This window comes from Salvelinus alpinus, chromosome 13 (genome assembly GCF_045679555.1).
Source record: "Salvelinus alpinus chromosome 13, SLU_Salpinus.1, whole genome shotgun sequence".
Lineage (NCBI taxonomy): Eukaryota > Metazoa > Chordata > Actinopteri > Salmoniformes > Salmonidae > Salvelinus > Salvelinus alpinus.
Window position 1 is genome coordinate 35605644 of NC_092098.1, and position 25456 is coordinate 35631099.

General features: G+C 41.5%; 1 protein-coding gene across 8 annotated transcripts in view; it reads right to left on the minus strand.

The window, feature by feature from the left end:
* Positions 1 to 25456, minus strand: part of LOC139537585 (opioid-binding protein/cell adhesion molecule-like) — a 461731-nt gene that overhangs the window by 29465 nt on the left and 406810 nt on the right. For all 8 annotated transcript variants that reach the window (XM_071339063.1, XM_071339066.1, XM_071339065.1 and 5 more), the window contains one exon: positions 8223 to 8348. In XM_071339063.1, the coding sequence (XP_071195164.1) occupies positions 8223 to 8348 (126 nt within the window). The remainder of the gene's footprint in view (positions 1 to 8222; positions 8349 to 25456) is intronic.

A 25456-nucleotide genomic window follows, 5' to 3' on the forward strand; every position in this document is an offset into this window, starting at 1 on the left:
AGGGATGACATTTGGTTATTGCTTTAACTGCATATTCGGAGGACAAAAATTACTTTGTTTTTACAGCTCTTTCTTTTTTGTGTACATTGTACACACATTTAACATACAGTGCATTCAGAAAGTATGCAGACCCCTTGAATTTGTCCACATTTTGTTACGTTACAGCTTTATTGTAAAATTATTTAAATAGTTTATTTCCTTCATCAATCTACATGCTATTCCCCATAATGGCAAAGCAAAAACGGTTGTTTTTTTGGAAATTGTTGCAAATTAAAAATTACAAATAAACTAAAATATCACATTTATATAATTATTCAGACCCTTTACTCTGTTGAACTTTGTTGAAGCACCTTTGTCAGCATTTACAGTCTTGAGTTTTCTTGGGTATGACGCTACACGCTTGGCACACCTGTTTTTCTCCCAGTTTCTCCCATTCTTCTCTGCAGATCCTCTCAAGCTCTGTTGGGGTGGATGGGGTGCGTTCAGAGATGTTTGATCGGGTTCTGGCTGGGCCACTCAAGGATATTCAGAGACTTGTCCCGAAGCCACTCCTGCGTTGTCTTTGCTGTGTGCTTAGGGTCGTTGTCCTGTTGGAAGGTGAACATTGCAAAAAAAATTTTAATTTTTATGCTAGTGGTTGTATTAATTTGGGATCTATCATGCCGATCTATCATGCCGATCTAGCATGCCACAACTGTCACAGACTGTTTGGAATATTTGTTTCTAGAACAGAATAGGTTGACTTTTTTACTATGGCGGATAGTAGATTGACATAGGCTAGTTTGAGTTTGAGCTTATTTTAATTTTTACAGGGACAGTGCACATTAATCAACGTTTCAGTAAAAGTGCCGGTTTTAGCCAGCCGGCTAATTTTCAACCGCAGTCCCTGGGCAGGTTATTAAAAACAATTACAATATAGACAATAGCAACATAGAACAAGCAAGACATAGCAACATAGGACAAGCAAGACATAGCATACAGACAGAGCAACATAGGACAAGCAAGACGTAGCATACAGACAGAGCAACATAGAACAAAAAGCAGCAAGACAAAATTCATAAAAGCAACAAAGTGTTTCCACACCTCACAAGTTACAGACAACAGACATGGAAAGCGGCAACACACAGCTAGGGACCATGTTCACAAATCTGATTGACCTTTAGCCTCTAGTGCTTTTGCTGTTCGTTAGGCCTACTCATATTGTTGGCTGATGAAAAGTAAATGTGGACAGTTCATCCAATAGCGTCAATATCATCAATATGCACCTTGGAATTGGATAAGGATGCGATGTCGGTCTTAACTTGTAGCCTGTGAGAAAGACCCGATCATGTGACGGAGAGCCGTGTGAGTGAGAGACGCTTCAGATTGAGCAGCACACTCAGGGAGAAGGGCACAACGCAGCACTCTAGGCCGCGAAAGGCATGGATTTTTTAAAGGGTGCATTACGGCCACAAAGGGGATGCGGCCGTGAAATTGGAGGCATTATCAAGTGTTTATCAAATTGTAAATGAGAGACTATTGGAGTGCGTACAGCCTGCGTAAAAAAACAAAGCAGAGCTCATGCCTTTCAAGCGACTTTTTTCATATCATCATTAGTCTCGTCATGCAGCCTTACAATGTATTAAAAATCAAAACATATAGCCCAACGTTTATAGAACAACTGAAGTTACACTAATAACTCTAAATTAAGCATATAGGAATTCTTATTTCTTTGTTAACCGCTCAACACGTGCGCACTCCCTCAAAATTGTTTGGAGAAAATAATAATATTTTATTCAGCTTTGAGCAATTGTATTTTTCATACAACAAAATAATAAAATAATGCCATGGAATTATAAGCAAATCTTGTCTGCTAAATGAACTAGTATAGCCCACAGCCATTTGGCACAGCCACATCAGGACAACTCAGAGTATGCTATTATTTTCTTCTTAAATAGACTACATTTTCTTCATATCCAGCTTCTTCAGACCTGTCTAAAATAAATGGATTTATTGTGAAGGTGTAGGCTATATTACATGGATTTATTATACTTTTTAATTAATGTGGAAGCCAGGAGATGCTAAATGTGTTTGTTAATTAACGGTCAACTACCGCGAGACCGACAGTTATTTGCCTGACAATCACCAGTTGACAAAATTTCGTGACCACCACAGCCCTAGTCATACCCAAGAAGAATCGAGGCTGTAATCGCTGCCAAAGGTGCTTCAAGAAAGTACTGAGTAAAGGGTCTGAATACATATGTAAATGTGATAGTTTTTTTTAGTTTTTTTATAAAATGTGCAATAATTTCTACAAACCTACTTTTGCTTCGTCATTGTGGGGTAACGTGTGTAGTTTGATGAGGGGAAAAAACAATTTAATACATTTTAGAATAAGGCAGTAACGTAACAAAATGTGGAAAAATTGAAGAGGTCTGAATACTTTCCGAATGCACTGTCAGATTAAATCTGGATAGATAGTACTTAAACACATACTGTATACATTATATATAGTGTTTTAAGTCATAATTATTATACATCTCCCTTTCTGTGGTAAATAAAAGCTACATGGTTATTATCCCCATTATGCAATTGCTTGAAAATATTTTACATGAATCAGCACACACACACACGTACGCGCACAAAAACATTTAAAACTGATTCCCCTCTTATAGGCAATTTTGACGAATTGAATCTATAAAAGTCCTGAGCTTGGCAAATGAGGGCGTAATCTAGCAGAAGACTCCAAGGAGCTCTCTCTAACATTCAATTACAAAGTTAGCTCAGCTGAGGAGTCCAACCATCGGCACAGTCCATTAATGACATTCTCCAGCAATAGACGCACTTGTTTGAGAGCTGCTCCAGCTCATATTGAATGGGATTTTAATGCAGAATACAGTATGTTCTTGTTATAAACATAATACTCCCTCTGTTGCTTTCATAGGCTAGTGATTGGACTGTTCAAGAGAATAACTGAATAAGCAGCTTTTCCTAATTAGCGAGAATGTTATCTTCTTCTATTCCCAGCTGGAATGCCAAACTCCCCACGTGTAAATAGGAGACAGGTTTTGAACATCCAGCTGTGGACCTATTCAATCGCCCTAATTATTTAACCATTTGAAAAAAAAATGCACACGTCATGATCACCCCCGTAAACTTTCAATGCGGCAAATATCAATTTGGAATGGAAATTGATTTGCGTAAATTGGCATCACGTGATTTGGTTTAATTATCTTGTAATAAGCACAATCTGTTTTTGTCTGGTATTGTTTAGTGCGGGCGGGTATTTCTGTCCTTCATTAACCTACTTAACATATCAGCAGTAATTTCCGTCTGTTTGGTCGTTTGTCATTGAGCCACTGCACACTTTCTTTTCATTGGATCCCAATGAGAGTATCTTCTAAATAATTAAAATATTGTATCTTGAAATGAAAAGACAGGTTCATAAGTGCATAATAATTAACTCAGACCCATGTGTGTGCTGTTGCCATCTCTTCTATATTTAACATACGTAAGGCTTGACAACCATGGAAGAGTTGGCTACAGTACATATTATATGGGACTAGGCTACAAAAGCATGTGCAGACATACACTTCCTTGGGGTATATACGTGAGCTTCACAGAGTGTGACTTCAAAGTATAGTGCCATTGGCAATATTTTCATGTTTACTTTGTGTTTTTCCTTATCTGCCTCAAACTACAGGGGCAAAGTTCACCTTAGTGCCAACCAGGGCTGTGCACAGACCTTTCAAGGGGCAGGTGCTCAAAATGAAAAAAGCCCCTAAAGACATGCTTGACATCGGGAAAAGAGGGTAGGCTATCAGCTGATTATTGATGTTGATTATTGATGTAAATCTACTAGTTAGCTAGCTCAATATATACTGTATATTTTTTTACTGATTGTGGTTCATCTTCAATGCTCTTTAATAACATGAGCATAACACCTCCCATAAGTGCAGGCCAAATGCAATGTGGTAACAATCAAGTGTAGTTACAGTATTGTTCACAAGCATTAGCTCACCCTCCACTCTTCTGGGAAAGCTTTCCACTAGATGTTGGAACATTGCTGCGGGGACTTGCTTCCATTCAGCCACAATCGCTTTAGTGAGGTCGGGCACTGATGTGGGACGATTAGTCCTGGCTCGCAGTCGGCGTTTCAATTCATCTCAAAGGTGTCCGATGGGGTTGAGTCAGGGCTGTGCAGGCCAGTCAAGTTCTTCCACACCAATCTCGACAAACCATTTCTGTATGGACATTGTCATGCTGAAACAGGAAAGGGCCTTCCCCAAACTGTTGCCACAAAGCGTCTAGAATGTAATTAAGATTTCCCTTCACTGGAACTAAGGGGCCTAGCCCGAACCATGAAAAACAACCCCAGACGATTATTCCGCCTCCACCAAACTTTACAGTTGGCACTATGCATTGGGGCAGGTAGTGTTCTCCTGGCATCCACCAAACCCACATTCGTCCGTCGGACTGCCAGATGGTGAAACGTGATTCATCACTCCAGAGAACGCGTTTCCACTGTTACAGAGTCCAATGGCGGAAAGCTTTACACCACTACAGCCGATGCTTGGCATTGTGCATGGTGATCTTAGGCTTGTGTGCGGGTGCTCGGCCATTTCATGAACCTCCAGACTAATAGTTCTTATGCGGACGTTGCTTCCAGTGTTGCAACCGAGGACAGACGATTTTTACACGACAACGTGCTTCAGCACTCGGTGGTCCTGTTCTGTGAGCTCGTGTGGCCTACCACTTCGCTGCTGAGCCGTTGTTGCTCCTAAACCTTTACACTTCACAAGAACAGCACTTACAGATGACCAGGGCAGCTCTAGAAGGGCAGAAATTTGACAAACTGACGTGTTGGAAAGGTGGCATCCTATGACGGTGCCACGTTGAAAGTCACTGAGGTCTTCAGTAAGGCCATTCTACTGCCAATGTTTGTCTATGGAGATTGCATGGCTGTGTGCTCAATTTTATAGGCGTGGTTGATATAGCCGAGTCCACTCATTTGAAGGGGTGTCCACATACTTTTGTACAGTGGGGCAAAAAAGTATTTAGTCAGCCACCAATTGTGCAAGTTCTCCCAGTTAAAAAGATGAGAGAGGCCTGTAATTTTCATCATAGGTACACTTCAACTATGACAGACAAAATGAGAAAAACAATTCCAGAAAATCACATTGTAGGATTTTCTATGAATTTATTTGCAAATTATGGTGGAAAATAAGTATTTGGTCAATAACAAACAAGCTAGATTTCTGACTCTCACAGACCTGTAACTTCTTCTTTAAGAGGCTCCTCTGTCCTCCACTCATTACCTGTATTAATGGCACCTGTTTGAACTTGTTATCAGTATAAAAGACACCTGTCCACAACCTCAAACAGTCACACTCCAAACTCCACTATGGCCAAGACCAAAGAGCTGTCAAAGGACACCAGAAACAAAATTGTAGACCTGCACCAGGCTGGGAAGACTGAATCTGCAATAGGTAAGCAGCTTGGTTTGAAGAAATCAACTGTGGGAGCAATTATTAGGAAATGGAAGACATACAAGACCACTGATAATCTCCCTCGATCTGGGGCTCCACGCAAGATCTCACCCCGTGGGGTCAAAATGATCACAAGAACGGTGAGCAAAAATCCCAGAACCACACGGGGGGACCTAGTGAATGACCTGCAGAGAGCTGGGACCAAAGTAACAAAGCCTACCATCAGCAAGGGCATTGAAGATGAAACGTGGCTGGGTCTTTCAGCATGACAATGATCCCAAACACACCGCCCGGGCAACGAAGGAGTGGCTTCGTAAGAAGCATTTCAAGGTCCTGGAGTGGCCTAGCCAGTCTCCAGATCTCAACCCCATAGAAAATCTTTGGAGGGAGTTGAAAGTCCGTGTTGCCCTGCAACAGCCCCAAAACATCACTGCTCTAGAGGAGATCTGCATGGAGGAATGGGCCAAAATACCAGCAACAGTGTGTGAAAACCTTGTGAAGACTTACAGAAAAAGTGTGACCTCTGTCATTGCCAACAAAGGGTATATAACAAAGTATTGAGATAAATTTTTGTTATTGACCAAATACTTATTTTCCACCATAATTTGCAAATAAATTCATTAAAAATCCTACAATGTGATTTTCTGGATTTTCTTTTCTCATTTTGTCTGTCATAGTTGAACTGTACCTATGATGAAAATTACAGGCCTCTCTCATCTTTTTAAGTGGGAGAACGTGCACAATTGGTGGCTGACTAAATACTTTTTTGCCCCACTGTATATATAGTGTAGCTACTGCATACAGTAGAGAAGACCTACACCCAGGGTGGAACTCATGGGAACGGGGTTGCCAAATCAAATAACCAAAATGTTTTCAAAATTCCACCCAACAACCACAGATACATAAAACCTGTCTCTGAGATGACAACCGTAAAGGGTTCAAATGAGCTATATTTACCTCCATACTCACCCCTCTAACAGGCTGCATGCACATCAACCTCTACCTACCAAATGACAAAACTCACAGACAAAAGGCTTGTTTCAGCACTTTCTCCATTCTATACATGCTGACACCGAAGGAGGCTTTAATTGCGTAAATGTTCATATGTCTTCAATGTATTCAGGGGGTACTGGGGCAACAAGTGACAGTGGCTCTTTTTTAGCCACCCGGGCTGCAATTATGGCTCCTCTGAATACACTCGCTGTGTGTGGCAAATGGAGACCCATCAAAGCAATTCCTCACTTATCTCCTAAAATACAGGGCCAGTCACATCCTTGTCCTATTAACATTTCAATTCCGCAATCCTTGTAGCGACACAAAAGGAGAGAGAGGGGAGGAAACTGTCACACAATTGTCTCCACGTGAAATGTAGCTCATTACAAATGCAAGCATCATCTTGCCTGATTAAGTGAAGCATATAAATATAGATAGGGAGACAGGCAGACAAACATGTGGTTTTCCCTCCTCTTGATGAGATAGCGGTATGTGTGAGCACAGTTCTCCAAATCCACTCGGTGAACATATACTCAGACATCCCCAACTGTGGCACGTTTGTCTTTGCAACGGCGCTTCATACTGAAATGTATTCAGTCACTCGCCTCCAAAACATTTACATCTTTCCAATTATCCTAATTAATTATCCCAAATGCATTGACAGCAATTTATTTCTATACATATCATTAGTGGTTAATGGTGATGAGGGAAAGGTAGTAGACAGATAATGAGCTACTTAGAAAGGAGAAGGATACAGTTCACCAAGTGTCATTGGGGCTACCTAAAGTCAAGGTGACAGATTGGGGGGGAAGAGAGAGTGAGAGAGAACGAGAGAGAGAGAGAGAGAGAGCTGGGGAATGAGAGAAAGAGTGTGAGAAAGATAGAGCTAAAGAGAGATAGATAAAAGATCCCAGACATTTTCCATAGCACATAAAGCTTATTTCTCTCAAATGTTGTGCACACATTTGTTTACATCCCTGTTATTGAGAAAGATTGCCAAGATAATCCATCCACCTGACAGGTGTGGCATATCAAGAAGCTGATTAAACAACATGATCATTACACAGGTGCACCTTGTGCTGGCCACTATAAAATGTGCAGTTTTGTCACACAATACAATACTACAGATATCTCAAGTTTTGAGGGAGTGTGCAATTGACATGCTGACTGCAGAAATGTCCACCAGAGCTGTTACCAGAGAATTGAATGTTAATTTCTCTACCAAAAGCCGCCTCCAACATTGTTTTAGAGAATTTGGCCATACGGCCTCACAACAGCAGACCACGTGTAACCACACCAGCCCAGGATCTCCACATCCGGCTTCTTCACCTGCGGGATTGTCTGAGACCAGCCACCCGGACAGCTGATGAAACTGTGGGTTTGCACAACCAAATAATAATAATTTATGCACAAACTGTCAGAAACCTTCTCAGGAAAGCTCATTTGTGTGCTACTTGTCCACACCAGGATCTTTATGTGACTGCAGTTCGGGTAAAAACCGACTTCAGTTTACAAATGCTCACCTACGATGGCCACTGGCACGCTGGAGTAGTGTGCTCTTCACGGATGAATCCTGGTTTCAACTGTACTGGGGAGATGGCAGACAGACAGTGTGTATGGCGTTGTGTGGGCGAGCGGTTTGCTGATGCGAACGTTGTTAAGTGGTGGGGTTATGGTATGGGCAGGCATAAGCTACGGACAACGAACACAATTGTATTTTATTGATGACCATTTGAATGCACAGAGAGACTGGGGTCTTACCTGAGGGAGAGAGGAGTTTCCAGGTAAACGAGGGTTCTGGTTTGCCACTGGCTTGGCACATCAGCGTGACGTTGGAGCCTTCGTTGACCACGATGACGTTCGACAGGTTGATGATTGTGGGGGGCACTGCAAAACACAGAGAAAATTACACTCATTTCCTATTTGTTTCTGTTTGAGCATTTTAACCAAAAAGTATTATAGTAACTTTGTTACTCAGAATTTGGATTTAAAGATAACGATGACAATACTATTGAAATATAAAATACTGTAAATATGACAGGTGCGAGGAACGCATTCCTTTGAATCTCATATCAAGCTAGTGCTGAGAACTACATCAGAGCATTTCCTATAACCTATAAGCAAGCCTCTATAAAGTGAAGGAACGCACAGAAAAAGATAACCTTTCCTGACATTACTGTTTACCCTTAAAGGCATTCACTGCTGGTACAGTGGACTGAACAAAGGCCAGAGCTATTCAACCACAACCTCAATCAAAATGTGACTGTGTCACAGGAGTTATTCCACCTTGAAGGAAGATAGTGTATTAAATAGACCTCAGTTTGCTGTTTGGGCCATGGGTGCAACTAAGGGCCATCTTAGACTGCTCACCATCATTACAGTCAGAAAAGTTCAGCTAGAACCAGGCCTACTCAAGTTGAGGGGTAAGAAGAAAGAAACAAGTACACTTAATACTACTATGGTTAATGAAACAATTTCTACACATCATAAATATGTGCTTTTACACACAAAATAGTATTTGGCACAGACACAGCAAACCATTGCTGCAAACCACAGCTGTGATCTGAAGATACGTCTCAGAAAAGCATGACCTTGATGGTTGCTGAATGCAGATCCAAAGCAACGAGAAACAGCCAGCAACTATCAGGAGTGTCTTACAAGAACACACATATCTCAGCTTTTACTTTGCACCTGCTCTCCACTCAAAAGCACTGAAATTCTAACCTATAAAGACTCGGAAACCAGTCTTTCAAATGAAAAGATTTTCGAAAAGCAGAAGCACCAGGAAAAACCCTTAACCTAAAAACGGTCAAAGTGTGAAAGGGAGCATGTTGAGCAGCGAGCTGCTATACTAGAAGGGATGTTCTGAAAAGAAGCAAGCCTTACAATTTCTTCCACTTCTATGTCCCTCTGGACCTGCTACCAGCTGCAAATCATAAGTGAATTAGCCATGAACATTGTCCAATACAGTGCTTTTCACTGCCACTAGGCATACTTCCTTATACTGTACATCCGGCACAACTGCATTTGAATAAGACATGGAAATATAGTGATATTGTAAGCTACATTGAAATGAGGCACTGTGCGTGGCCAAGGCATAAGTATGTTCCACATCTTTCTTTGAGGAAGTATCATGTCGGACTACCAAATAGAATGTCCCCCACATGTGACGCTTTTCATCTCTCCAGCAAATGTCTGCCAAACCAAAGAGAGGTGTCCTCATGTTTTGACATCAACGGACACGTTTTGTTTCCTCTGTCTTTCTTCCTTTTTAACTTTCAAGGATTTCTATTTCCAAGAAGACAAGTAAAAAATGAATTAATTTCGAGAGGATCCTTGTGTAATTGGTTTTCTGTTCAGTATCCGAAAAATGCAAACGAGACAATTCACCTCGTGGCTGATGTATTGATTGCCTTTGAATACTATTTGAGAAGAGTGCAGTGCAAGGCCTAATCCTTGTCTTTGTGGAACCCTTTCAGAACACGAAAAGGAAACAGTCAGCTCAAATATACATGTAACACATAATCATATTATTTAGGGAGCCATTGGGAATAGAATGGATTACACTGTGTAAGCACGTGCCACTCCCTAAAATGCTGAAACCCCATTTAGAATGTGATGGCAATTTGAGAACTAAATGCGTGTCAAATGTCACCCGGACACCTGCCGCTTTAGTCGACAAGCCAGACGAATGTCTAAAGCGTTGGTGACTCTTCACTGAGTCCCCCCTCCCCCCTAGACAAACACCAACACATACTGTATACCCAGAGAGGATGAAGGACAGGGTCATCCACAGTTGAAATCAGTCTTATGTACTGTAGCAACATTTGAAAATGTGTTTTTTACAAAGGATAAAAGTAGAGACTCGGAGCTACAAAATGGTATATCATACACTGCATTTTTTTTTAGGAACAATGGGAAAGTAATTCTGCTTTGAAAGTTGATAAACTTGTAAACTCACTTTTGAGAAAATGGTCTTTGAATAGTTTGGTACCTACTGGAGAGCTCTTTTGTCTACACCCATTCAGCATTGTTCACACTCTCTTAAGCCAGCCCCACCCATTTTTTTTAAGATTCACGTGAGGTCATGTGCTAAACAGTGAGTGGATTAAAAAGTCCAGATAAACATATTTTATAAATATTAGATGACGCTTACCCAGACACACTTGTCTAAATTGATGGGTCATGTGAAATAAATGCTATAACCCCCAGACACATCTTGCCAAGTGGATGGGTCTCTACAGAAGGTGTAAACAGTACAGCCACATGGTTACTTGCATAGTAGCAATATCAGAAATAGTGTCAATATCAATCAAATATAATATACAGTATGTACAAGAACAATATCAGTGATATATGAGTTAGTTAAATGCATACAATCAGCGGTAAAATGGCTGAGCAGCAGGATAAAAAACAATTGTAGCAGCAGCGTATCAAATCAAATTTTATTGGTCACGTACACGTGTTTAGCAGATGTTATTGCGGGTGTAACGAAATGCTTGTGTTTCTAGCTCCGACAGTGCATTAATATCTAACAAGTAATATCTAACAATTTCACAACATGTACCCAATAGCTAGTTAGCGGGGTGGGCACTAATAGCGTTTCAATCGGTGACGTCACTCACTCTGAGACCTTGAAGTAGTTGTTCCCCTTGCTCTGCAAGGGCCGCAGCTTTGTGGAGCGATATGTAACGATGCTTCGAGGGTGTCAGTTGTTGACTTGTGCAGAGGGTCCCTGGTTCGAGCCCAGGTTGGGGCGAGGAGAAGGATGGAAGCTATACTGTTACATATGTTTTGTAGTAAGCTGTTAGTAGCCCATGTGCCTCACCCTAATAATTTGGTCTATTTTCACAAACGTGGTATTGTAAACACATTGTTCGTGGCCCGGTGTGTGCTTGTTTGGCAACTTTTTTTGTACAGCTTTGACAGTGCTACTGACAGTAGTTGTGATGCTTGGCTTGCACGTGCAAATTCAGCACACACAACATTCTATAATATAATTGTGTTATTTGACGCGTCAAATTAAAAGCTTATTTAACGCGTCAAACAGTGTTATATGACGTGTATATTTTTTGACACGCAAGTACCCAAACGGCGTTCAATGTGCCTCACCCTAATAAATTGGTCTATTTTCGCCTATAACCTGAATATTCTAAGAGCTTTCATTGTCTGTTTATATGGCCCATTTATTTATCCTACGGTTCTAATGTGTACAGGGAGTACACTAAGAACGGCCCATGTTCTGAATTCTGTCGCTGTACATTTCAAAAATGGTTATACAGTATTGACTACGTCCGTCGTCGTAATTCGAAATTACGGATTGCCTCTTATCCGCTTGTGGTCCCCTTATGCCAGAGTTTGTACATCTCACTTGTCAGTAGAAACCACATTTGTTTAAGCAAGTCTGCCATATCAGCTATGTTTTTATGTGTAGTGGCTTTGCTGGCATGCATCCCACTTTTTTGCCCCATCAAGATTTACATGCTAAAATCGCCACTGGTTAGGAGAGTGTCATTTGACTAGAGGCACTGCAGATAGAACACTCCTTGACGAAAAATAACACCAGGCTCCAGAGCATTGATGCTGTAAAACAGGAAATAACATGCATACAGAAACATTTGTATTTATTTTTTATTTAACTAGGCAAGTCAATTAAGAACAAATTCTTATTTACAAATGACGGCATACACGGGCCAAACCCGGACGATGCTGGATCAATTGGGCGCCGCCCTATGTGACTCCCAATCACGGCCGGTTGTGCTACAGCCTGGGTGTCTGCCAGGGTGTCGGTACTGACGCCATTAGCACTGAGATGCAGTGCCTTAGACCGCTGCGCCACTCGGGAGCCCTCAACTGGAAAATGGAAGTTAAAATAATAACACAGCCCGACTACACGTATCTCTGGAAAATACAGAAATAATGTGAGATCAATAAAAGTAGTGCCAATCATGTTGGAGGTCAATAAAATAATCAAAACATGTAGTTTTTGCTTTACATACCAAGTGTTGTCCTCGACTCCTTGTAGAGGCGCCACACTGCTGCTTTTGTCACATGGATGGCAGCAGCTTTCCACCAAAGTGTTTGTGTCCTGGGTGGCATCCTGGTAATATTATTGCATTATCCTCTGCATAGCTGTTGATGAAGTTAGAGAAAACTAAATGGGACTGTAGCGACTGTGTTGACTTGGGGTATGAACAACGTTTCTATTCAAGCGTTGATCGACATGGTAATGTCTCTATAGTTTTGGAGAAAAGTTGATAAAACTGACCCTCCGTTACATCGTGACGTGTCATGCCGTAACGTACAGCACGCATAAAGCAACTATTTCTGTCTTACAATCTCTCTCCACCAGGTGTAGCACTTCTCTCATCGTTTAAAAACAAGAAATGGACAGTGACGAGGGTAAGGGGGATACCTTTGCATCATTGCTGCATGCGATCATCATTCTCAAAGCCGCTGTTTACTTCTAAGATCACTTTAGCACCGCCCTAAAAACCCGATTCAAATTCGACACAAACCTTCAAATAGGTATGTAATGACACATTATATAAACTCTTTATAGTGTTTTATTTAAATTTTAGAGGCGATAAGGTGATAAATTGGACAGATCGAGTGAAAAAAAAAGCAATTTTCCCACACATCTCTCCTTCTCACTATCACGCATTAGTTTCGCTTCCCCACCCGCCATTTTTAAAAAGACCCGACGGGGCTCATTGCCTTCTTGAATCATGCAGAAACGGGCAGCATGGGGGTCATGTAATTGATTCTGTTGGAAAGGGGAGAAATTGTGCTTCACAATGGTATTGACATTACAGTTGATCTGGAAGTATTACGTTTTTGGGGCGCTAAAATAAGGTCAATTGTACGGACCAAGACGATGTACAAAAGTGAGTGAGTTTACGTTAGCTAGCTAGATAAACAACAAACCATAATCCCAATCTATAGAGTACTAGCAAGTCAAACCGATTGTCATAGCTAGCTAACTTGATGGGTCATGTAACCATCTGGCGACGTGGTCTTTTGTTAAGACATGCTAGCTAAACAATGAATTATAATCCTAATCCATAGAGTACTAGCAATACAAACCGATTGTCATAGCTAGCTAAAGTTAACCAAATTGGTTCAATGTTAGCTAGTTAGCTAGCTAACATTAGTCTATAACTAACAATGAGAAATGGCATTCTGAGATAACATTAATACACAAAGATCATAAACATAATGTTAGCTAGCGAGCCAGCCATCTAACGTCAGCTAGCTAACTAACAGTAAGCTTTAACTTGCAATGAAAACAAACTTCCTGACAAAATTAGAAACGTAATATCTGAAACTGTAGCTAGACTCTTACCCGTATGCATGGATGAATGCTTCACGGCAGACTGCAACACCTGCCATTAAATAAGACGTCCTGTGTCGTTTCCCTTTTGTATGAACAACTTGCTTGGGCCGTTGTTGTGTCAAGTCCCTCTGCACACGGTCAGTGTGAACCAATGCCATTAGAATCATCTTAAACTTTAGCCCCCACCCAAACTCTGACCATTTTCCTCACCCTAGCAGAGCTGATTAGGCTGTTTTTATGTTATCCAGAGCATTAGTGACTGTAATTGTGCTCCTGGCAACAATGTAATGACACTTTTTTGCCAACGTTTACTGACACCGGCCAATATTCAACCGGTACTGAGCATTCGTAAATTCATCAGTTATTCTGCGCTCTTAACTTTTGTTAAGTTTAAGTACGTGATACCTTTTTTAAAGACAGGAATACACTACACATACTGACCAGCTCAAATAGACAGAAGCGTGCTATATGGCAGACCAATCCAAACTCATCTCTTGGCATGTCCTGCCCACTCATCATCTCAGCCAATCATGGCAAGCGGGAAGGTTGATGTTTTTTTCTGTTGCTTAACCAACTAGGCTCGTAATTTAACAAATGTATTTGTATTTACAGATGCCATACAAGTTTGTTATTAAGGCACATGAACGTTCACATGTTCCAGAAGGCATTTCTGCCCCCAAAAAACAATTTTGATCAAAATAAAAAGTTTACGTTCAAACGGCTCTCCTGTGAAGTAGTGACCCATGACATACGCCTAGTTTCCTGAAACGGGTCACTAATAGTATGTAGTATATACTCATTAAGTATGTAGTATGCAGTATGTTAGCATGGGTATTCGAACACAGCTTGCGTTTTGGTTCACTTGTGCTGTAGTAGTTAATCAAATTAGGGATGTAAGTATTCTTTAGTTGAGGAACGGAATGCGAGTAGTCATGTCACTGTAGAACTTAATCTGACTGCACTTATTGTTTAACATGGCATGGCTCCGTTCAATTTCTTTAAAAAAAAAATAAAAAAAAAAATATATATACAGTGGGGAGAACAAGTATTTGATACACTGCCAATTTTGCAGGTTTTCCTACTTACAAAACATGTAGAGGTCTGTAATTTTTATCATAGGTACACTTCAACTGTGAGAGACGGAATCTAAAACAAAAATCCAGAAAATCACATTGTATGATTTTTAAGTAATTAATTTGCATTTTATTGCATGACATAAGTATTTGATCACCTACCAACCAGTAAGAATTCCGGCTCTCACAGACCTGTTAGTTTTTCTTTAAGAAGCCCTCCTGTTCTCCACTCATTACCTGTATTAACTGCACCTGTTTGAACTCGTTACCTGTATAAAAGACACCTGTCCACACACTCAATCAAACAGACTCCAACCTCTCCACAATGGCCAAGACCAGAGAGCTGTGTAAGGACATCAGGGATAAAATTGTAGACCTGCACAAGGCTGGGATGGGCTACAGGACAATAGGCAAGCAGCTTGGTGAGAAGGCAACAACTGTTGGCGCAATTATTAGAAAATGGAAGAAGTTCAAGATGACGGTCAATCACCCTCGGTCTGGGGCTCCATGCAAGATCTCACCTCGTGGGGCATCAATGATCATGAGGAAGGTGAGGGATTAGCCCAGAACTACACGGCAGGACCTGGTCAATGACCTGAAGAGAGCTGGGACCACAGTCTCAAAGTAAACCATTAGTAACACACTACGCCGTCATAGATTAAAATCCTGCAGTGCACGCAAGGTCCCCCTGCTCAAGCCAGCGCATGTCCAGGCCCGTCTGAAAATTGCCAATGACCATCTGGATGATCCAGAGGAGGAATGGGAGAAGGTCATGTGGTCTGATGAGACAAAAATAGAGCTTTTTGGTCTAAACTCCACTCGCCGTGTTTGGAGGAAGAAGAAGGATGAGTACAACCCCAAGAACACCATCCCAACCGTGAAGCCTGGACGTGGAAACATCATTCTTTGGGGATGCTTTTCTGCAAAGGGGACAGGACGACTGCACCGTATTGAGGGGAGGATGGATGGGGCCATGTATCGCGAGATCTTGGCCAACAACCTCCTTCCCTCAGTAAAAGCATTGAAGATGGGTCGTGGCTGGGTCTTCCAGCATGACAACAACCCGAAACACACAGCCAGGGCAACTAAGGAGTGGCTCCGTAAGAAGCATCTCAAGGTCCTGGAGTGGCCTAGCCAGTCTCCAGACCTGAACCCAATAGAAAATCTTTGGAGGGAGCTGAAAGTCCGTATTGCCCAGCGACAGCCCCGAAACCTGAAGGATCTGGAGAAGATCTGTATGGAGGAGTGGGCCAAAATCCTTGCTGCAGTGTGTGCAAACCTGGTCAAGAACTACAGGAAACGTATGATCTCTGTAATTGCAAACAAAGGCTTCTGTACCAAATATTAAGTTCTGCTTTTCGGATGTATCAAATACTTATGTCATGCAATAAAATGCAAATTAATTACTTAAAAATCATACAATGTGATTTTCTGGATTTTTGTTTTAGATTCCTTCTCTCACAGTTGAAGTGTACCTATGATAAAAATTACAGACCTCTACATGCTTTGTAAGTAGGAAAACCTGCAAAATTGTCAGTGTATCAAATACTTGTTCTCCCCACTGTATATATATATATTAAAAAAGGTACCCCTTTTTCTCCCTAACTTCGTGGTATCCAATTGGTAGTTACAGTCTTGTCCGTACGGGAGTTGCAGTGATGAGACTCGGCAGAGGCGAAGGTTGAGAGCCGTGCGTCCTCCGATACACAACCCAACTAAGCCGCACTACTTCTTGACACAATGCCCACATAACCCAGAAGTCAGTCGCACCGACGTGTCGGAGGAAACACCGTGCACCTGGCGACCTTGTCAGCGTGCACTGCACCCGGCCCGCCATAGGAGTCGCTAGTGCGCAATGGGACAAGGACATCCCTGCCGGCCAAACCCTCCCCCAACCCGGACGATGCTGGGCCAATTGTGCGCCGCCCCATGGGTCTCCCAGTCGAGGCCGGCTGCGACAGAGCCTGGACTCGAACCCAGAATCTCTAGTGGCACAGCTAGCACTGCGATGCAGTGCCAAAGACCACTGCGTGGCTCGGGAGGCCCGCGTTCAATTTCTAATCCTAGATCCTAGTCTGTGCAGGTAATGTGTTAATATTTAATAGAAACTGATATTCAACTGAAATCATCATATCAAACAGACCAAAGTCTACATGGAATTGACATCTCCTCTGCCAGTAACAAAGTCTTTAGTATAAACCCAGCTGATACTGTCAAATTGGTATACTACCGTATACAAATGGTTGTATTTTCTAGACTTTGCCTGTCAGTCAGACAAGGAAAAATAAAATATTTGGGTGTTGTCCAGGCAGGAAATGGCACATCATCTGAAGATATGAGTTTTTGTGATAGAAAAATTATGTATTTACCTGATTTGTTTGATATTAATAGTTAACGATTCAATACTTATCAAATAGTAAGACATTTATGTTCTGTTAAATGCTGTGTTTCTGTAAAGGGATGGTTTCCACTCTAGCTTCCTGCAGTTAGTCTGGGCATATGGACAAGGAAATGGGTTTTGCTAGAGATAGCTTGAACTGACAATGACTTTGTGATAAAAACCTAAAGCCGACATTCCATAGACAAGATGTGGTCTGTGTGACCCGAGATAGAGATAGCCTGGAATAATTTAGAACAATCCCTCATTAAATAAAGATGATTGTTTGAAGAAATGACAGTCTCTCTCAGTATGAATTTCTACAACATTATCAAGTCCACCAACAGAGAACAACACAACTGGAGGCGGTTGTAACAAAGACAACCCAGACTCTTGCCCTCTACAACTGTGTAACCTAAATGTGACTATATCTAAAATTGGTATCTCATATTTGTATCCACTGTACCCCCTCCATTATGTGATAATCTACCCCTCTGTGTGTTACAGTTATAATGACCTGAGGAGTTTTACCAGCGGCAGCCATTTATATGATGCGTTTCAAATAATTGTTAAAAACAATATACAATGAATTCGGAAAGTATTCCGACCCCTTGACTTTTTACACATTTTGTTTTTTACTCAATCTACACACAATACCCATGATGACAAAGAAAAAATAAATGTTTTTTAGAAATGTTTGCAAATGTATTAAAAAAAAAAAAAAAAAGAAATATCACATTTACATAAGTATTCAGACCCTTTACTCAATACTTTGTTGAAGCACCTTTGGCAGCGATTACAGTCTCGAGTCTTGTGTATGACGCAACAAGCTTGGCACATCTGTAATTGAAGAGTTTCTCCCATTCTTCTCTGCAGATCCTCTCAAGTGCTGTCAGGTTGGATGTGGAGCGTCGCTGCACAGCTATTTTCAGGTCTCCAGAGATGTTCGATCGGGTTCAAGTCTGGGTTGTGGCTGGACCACTCAAGGACATTCAGAGACTTATCCCTAAGCCACTCCTGCATTGTCTTGGATGTGCGCTTAGGGTCGTTGTCCTGTTGGAAGGTGAACCTTCCCCTTTTTTTATTTAATCCATTTTAGAATAAGACTAACGTAACAAAAGTTGGAAAAAGTCCAGGTGTCCGAATACACTGTAGCTCTATCAATGGTTTACTTCGAATAGTAAGTGAGCGTCAACATTCATGATAATTATCTCCTTATTTCGATGAATCAACCATAATCAGCTCTTAATATTTGGGAAGCTTACATACAAATTTAGCTAAAGACGTGTATCTTGAATTCATTCAATAATTTAAATTAAAAGGACAGTAAGAAATAAAGTCCCCATTTGTTAATCACTAAAACATCCTCAAGCCTCATTCAAAATATAGGCCTATTTACCGGTAGTCATCCAATTGATTTTTCTATCTTTACCAACCATATTTCTATGCATGTGAATAACCAGCCGAGTGCAGAAAAATACCTTTCAAAGCCAATAAAGTGCTTACTGTGAGGGGCTTTCTTTTTATATTGCACAGTCTGTCACATGGCCAATAAAGAGATCTGTCTGTGTTGTACGTCCCAAATGGCAATATATTCCCTACATAGTGCACTACTTTTGATCAGAGCCCTTTGAGCCCTGGTCAAAAGTGTTGCACTATGTAGGGAATAGGTTGCCAACTGAGACACAACCTGTGTATGTGTTACCACCAGATTGGAATTCTCCAACCTTTATGAGGTAAAGCATGTTAAATTGCTTTTTAATAGAGCTGTACTTTCCCTTCACTTTTGAAGGAGGATTTCAGAGCTTCAAAGGATTCTTAAGTCAACAGGCTGCTATGCTGAATAAAAATATTTGCTTCGTTGCTGGCTGGTTGCAAAGGCCCTTATATATTCTTCACCTAGAATCCCAGCTGCTTTACCATTGGAAGATTACAGAAGATGGAGATTCCCCCCTTTATGACTGCACGTTTGGTGGTGTGTGTGGTCTGTGGGATTTTGATCTGTTATTAAATGAAGGCCTTACCTGAACCAGGCCCTGTGATAAATATTCCACCTTCCTAAGTTCGCCCATGTCACCCTGCTCCTCCGCAGACTCCTCTGGCTTCCAGTCGAAGCTCGCATTATCTTTAAAACCCTGGTGCTTGCCTACGGAGCAGCAAGGGGAACTGCCCCTCCTTACCTTCAGGATATGCTCAAACCCTACATCCCAACCCGAGGACTCCGTTCCGACACCTCTGGTCGCTTGGCCCTCCCACCCCTACGGGAGGGCAGCTCCCACTCAGACCAGGCCAAGCTCTTCTCTGTCCTGGCACCCCAATGTTGGAACAAGTTTCCCCCTAAAGTCAGAACAGGGTAGTCCCTGCCCATATTACAAAAACGTCCCGAAACCCTACCTCTTTGAAGAGTATCTTAAATAACAACTCTCAAGACCCCCCACCCCCCAACACTCCCTTTCCCGCAAAAAAATAAAGGCATTACTCCTTTCCCACTAGTACCGACTTCGCTGATAAATACTTTGTTGAGGGAAAATGTACTTGATACGACTGTGATGTGTTGTTGTCTCACCTAGCTATCTTAAGATGAATGTACTAATTGTTAGTCACTCTGGATAAGAGCGTCTGCTTAATGACAACATTTATTTTTCCTAAATGACACAAAAATAACTGAACCCAATTATTTCCAAGTCCAGGTTACTAAAACCAGTGAATTTCAATTAGAAAAAGGATATCCACCATAATAACTACATGTATCTTAAATGTGATTGCAAACAAAAAAGGTTGTTTCAGTGCACTTCCAGGTGAAACCAATCATTCCAACGCTGTAACATCTCACATACAGCTACTTAAGTCGTAAGCAATCCACTTTATTTTGTTATTTTTCCCAATGTGACAAGATGGTCTTGCTCCTCAGTAAAGAAATAAACACCCTTATAATGAATTCATCTTCTCTAATGTTGGATCCACAGCTGCGGTAACAATGTTTGCATCTTGTGGAAATGTCAAATGATTTGACATGCAAATGATGGCCTCCTCCAAGCACATTTGGTAATCAAGCTCAGCATATTTGCTGCATCTTCATTTCCACTGATACAATTTGCCTTCTATCATAAACAGGCCTGGGTCATTCCTTTGAGTGAGATAGCTACTTTGGCGAACATTCCCTCTTCAGTTCTCTGACCCATTAGATAAGTAATGAAGATCTTACAATTTTACCTGATAAAGGTATATCCCATCATCCCACAGGTATTGTAGCTAAGGTTCAATATTTATTTGGATTTACAGGAATTTTCTAGGTTCATTCAGGGGTGTATTTCTATAGACTATACATCAACATGACTTGCAGACAAAACATGTGGCTTATCTAGGTATTATGGCTGATTGTCTATCTTATTCACCAAAATGAGTGATCTACTGCTGTGGCACTGTAAGGTAATATTTGAAGTCACTCAATAAAACACCTTGTTAGAAATAAGTTTGTTGACAGGTTCGCCACATTGCAACCCAAGTCATAGACTGTTTTCTCTTGGGGTACAGATGTACCAAGTCTGGAACCAACAGGACCCTTTTAATAGCTTCGATTTGGATGAAGATTTCTACTTCAATGAGTTGGTGGCACAGGACATACTGCTTATCCCGGATCAAACCCTGACACTCGGAAGAGAAAGAGACGGCGATATCGAGGTACCAGGTACCCTTATGAAACTATGCTGCCCTACCAAGTAAAAAGGCAGTAACTGTTCATAGCGTAGAACTGAGAAAAACGGTTTTTATTTACCTTGGTTTCACAGTAACTTTATGCAGTTACTGCTAACATGACCCCCATTTTCTCCAAAACACAATACGAGGCAGGACACTTGTCCACATGATTAAGCATGGATTTTAAGTGACAAAAATTACGAACAAATTTTCAACCAAATTAGCAGTTACTGCCTTTTTGCTTGGTAGGGCAGTATGGCGATTAATAAATAATCCTCCTCTACCCTCTGTTCTATTGGCAAACGTAAAATCACTGGAGAACAAACTGGATGAGCTCCCTTCGAGACTATCCTATCAACGGGACCTGAAGAACTGTAATATCCATGTTTCTCGAAACTGGACTGAACCAGAACGTGAATAATATTCTAGCTGTTTTTCCATGCATAGGCAGGACAGAATGGTAGTGTTGGGTAAGCTCAAGGGGGGTAGTCTGTTAACAAAAGCTAGTGAACGATCTCTAATATTAAGGAAGTCTCAAGGTTCTGCTTGGTTAAGAATACCTCATGATAAGCTGTAGACGATACTATTTACCAAGAGAGTTTTCATCTATCTTTTTCATAGCTGTCTACCACAAACTGATGCTGGCACTAAGACCGCACCCAACGAGCTGTATAAGGCCATAAGCAAACAAGAAAATGCTCATCCAGAGGCAGCACTCCTAGTGTCCGGTGATTACAATTCCGGAAAAATGAAATCCATCTTACCTAATTTCTACCAGTATTTCACCTGTGCAACTAGAGACCAAAAAAACTCTAAACCACCTTTACTCCACACACAGAGACACATACAAAGCTCTCCCTGCCCTCCATTTGAGACACCAATCCGGACACTAAGAAATCCCGCTACGACCTCCGACGAACCATCAAACAGGCAAAGCGTCAACACAGGACTAAAATCGAAGCCTACTACACCGGCTCTGACGCTCGTTGGATGTGGCAGGGCTTGCCAACTATCACAGATTACAAAAGGTAAACCCAATCGCGAGCTTCCCTGTGACGCGAGCCAAATGCCATCTATGCTCGCTTCGAGACAAGCAACACTGAACCATGCATGAGAGCATCAGTTGTTCCGGATGACTGTGTGAGCACGCTCTCCGTGGCTGATGCAAGTAATACCTTTAAACAGGTTAATATTTACAAGGTCAGACGGATTACCAAGATGCGTACTCTATGCTTGCGCTGACCAGCTGGCAAGTGTCTTGACTGACATTTTCAACCTCTCCTTTACCCAGTCTGAAATTCCTATATAAAGCAGACCACCATAGTCCCTGTGCTCTGGATCCTGAAATTCCTGACAGGACGCCCCCAGGTCGTGAGGATAGGCAACAACAAATCCGACACATTAACCATCAACACGGGGGCCCCTTGGCGGTGCATGCTTAGTCCCCTCCAGTACTCCCTGTTCACCCACGACTGTGTGGCCGTGCACAACTCCAACACTCTCATTAAGTTTGCCAACGACACAATGGTGGTAGGCCTGATCACAGACAATGATGAGACAGCCTACAGGGAGGAGGTCAGAGACCTGGCAGTGTCGTGCCAGGACAACTACCTCTACGTCAGCAAGACTGAGGTGATCGTGGACTACAGGAAATGGAGGCCGAGCATGCCCCCATTCACGTCAACAGGGCTGTAGTGGAGCAGGTCAAGAGCTTCAAGTTCCTCAGTGTCCACATCACTAAGGATCCATCATGGTCCAAACACACCAACACAGTCATGAAGAGGACACAACAAGTCCTCTTCCCCCTCAGGAATCAAAAAGTTCTACAGCTGCACCATTGAGTGCATCTTGACTGGGTACAAGCTTGGTACGGCAACTGCTTGATCGACTCGGTACTGGTACCCTGCATATATAGCCAATTTATCATTACTCATTGTGTATTTATTCCTTGTGTTATTATATTTTTATTTTCTCTCTGCATTGATGGGAAGGGCCCGTAAGTGGGGGGGGGCAACAACCGTGGGAAGAAAGACCAAACATGCCATGCAGTTCCGTAGCCTCCCTCGAGCCATTCTCGTCTTCCCTTGTAAATGCAGATGACAGTGGAACTCGGCAGAAAGCTCGGCAGAGCTCTGTGTGTGGGGATTACGACAAATTGGCTCCGTTTCTCCTTGACCTCTTCTCCTGAACACACACAACCAGCAACTACTTAAAGAATATAAATAGATACATTAAAGTTTCTCCAGTAAGTCTTGCCGTTCCAAACCACTTAGACCTGGGGCCTTTCAATCAGCACATATAGCGTCTGGCATAAACTCACTCCTACATTTCCCTGCCACCTCTGCAAGCATCATCGTGGCAATGTATGTTTCCCTCCCACGTCAGCAAAACAGTCTTGAGAGCATGAATTAGCACATGAATAGGAAATACATTGAGGTACTTAACATGCTCTTGATTTCAAAATCAGAAACGCAAACATTCAAAAGCTTGTGACGTGTAAATGTGTAATTGCTTTGCATCAGCGGTCGCCTGAATGCATTTCCGCCCCAGCAACCCTAAAAACAGTTTGTAGGCATCTAAGATCCCCAAGTCGGGTTGAGAATCCAATCCCCCAAAATGGTGGTTCTTCAAAAAGGGCATAAGAAACAACAAATATTTTATGTCTAGATCTGATTCCATTGCTCAGGTGATTTGGACTAGTCTTTTGAAGTCGTGACGCAACAACAACAAAAACCACCCTGTGCCATATAATGTCATGAGGGACACATTGAATTGAGGATAGACAAGGCACAAGCCTGCTCCCTTTTCCATTTTAGCATGTCTATCACTCCAGGGTTTAACTGCTATATTGTAATTACTTCGCCACCATGACCTATTTATTGCCTTACCTCCCTTATCTTACCTCATTTGCACACACTTTTTCTACTGTATTTTTGACTGTATGTTTGTTTATTCCATGTGTAACTCTGTGTTGTTGTATGTGTCGAACTGCTTTGCTTTATATTGGCCAGGTCGCAGTTGTAAATGAGAACTTGTTCTCAACTAGCCTACCTGGTTAAATAAAGGTTAAATACATTTTTTTAAATAAAGAATGTCTGGCTGTGGCCCCAAGTCAATCAGTTGCAGATAAAGAAAAACCTTACTTGGGGGTTCAATAGGGATGTTTATGCATTATTCTAAAGACAGGTGCAATTTCATATGAACACCTTAGAAGGACAGCTTCTAACACCTCAACGTGTAAACATTCTGAGAGGATCCAGAGTATGGCTCCCTTTATCTGCAATTTATTACATTTGGGTCTGTGAGTGTGCATACCTCTGAGCAAGGGAGCTAATTCCAGTTTCAACCCCCCCCTCTCTCTCCCTCTCAAAAACATGAGTGAATATACAATGATTAAAATACACATTCACTGGAACCACAAAATACACAAAGATTGTTAATAACCTTTCTTCTAGACTATTAAAGAATCCCTGTACCTATAGTGCCTTCAGAAAGTATTCATACCCCTTGACTTATTCCACATTTTGTTGTGTTACAGCCTGAATACAAAATAGATTTTAAAAAATGTTGTTAACCACACACACACACAGCCAAAGTGAAAACATGTTTTTAAAATTAAAAATGAAGTACAGAAATACCTAATTTACATAAGTATTCACACCCTTGAGTCATTTGGATTTGCCACAAACGCACAAAAAAGTGAATTGCTTTGCCACATGTTGTGCACTGTTACTTTAGTGCCTTGTTGCGAACAGGATGAATGTTTTGGAATATTTTTTATTCAAGCTTCCTTCTTTTCACTCTGTCAATTAGGTTAGTATTGTGGAGTAACTATGATGAATGATGAAAACCCTGAGTGGTTTCCTTCCTCTCCGACAACTGAGTTAGGAAGGATGCCTGTATCTTTGTAGTGAGTGAGTGTATTGATACACTATCCAAAGTGTCATTAATGACTTCGACGTAGGTTTCTCTTTAAAAATGAATCAATTTCAGGACCCCATTAGGTATAAAAAAAGATTTGTCCTTTACTACTATAGCCCATAGAAATACATTAAATAAAACATTCATAAATGGCAAAAAAAATACAGTCAAAAAATATGTTTCATAAGGAATAAGGTTTTAAGTGTCTGTACTATATGGAAATATATGTATTTTTTTAAACTTTTTGTTGGTACACAACTACTTGCATACTTCCATTCGTTTGTATGGGTTAACTTCAGACCAGTCACTTGTGGGGGTCTTAGAGCAAAACCATCTTGTTCGTGAGAGTCTCCCCTTTCCATAAAGTGGTCATAATAGTTTGTAGGCCAAAACTTTTCGGACTCTACAGATGTCTTCAATGTAAAACTGATTTTCGGGATGTTTCATGGTCTGAAACTCCACTGTAGCTCGGCCAACTTCTACCGCAGAAGTGTAAGGCCGACAGGCAGATGCGGTGGATTGAGACAAAGCACAAGCTCGAATTGATAGATTTTGATGGGGATTTTTTATTATGTAACTTAGATTGACGCAC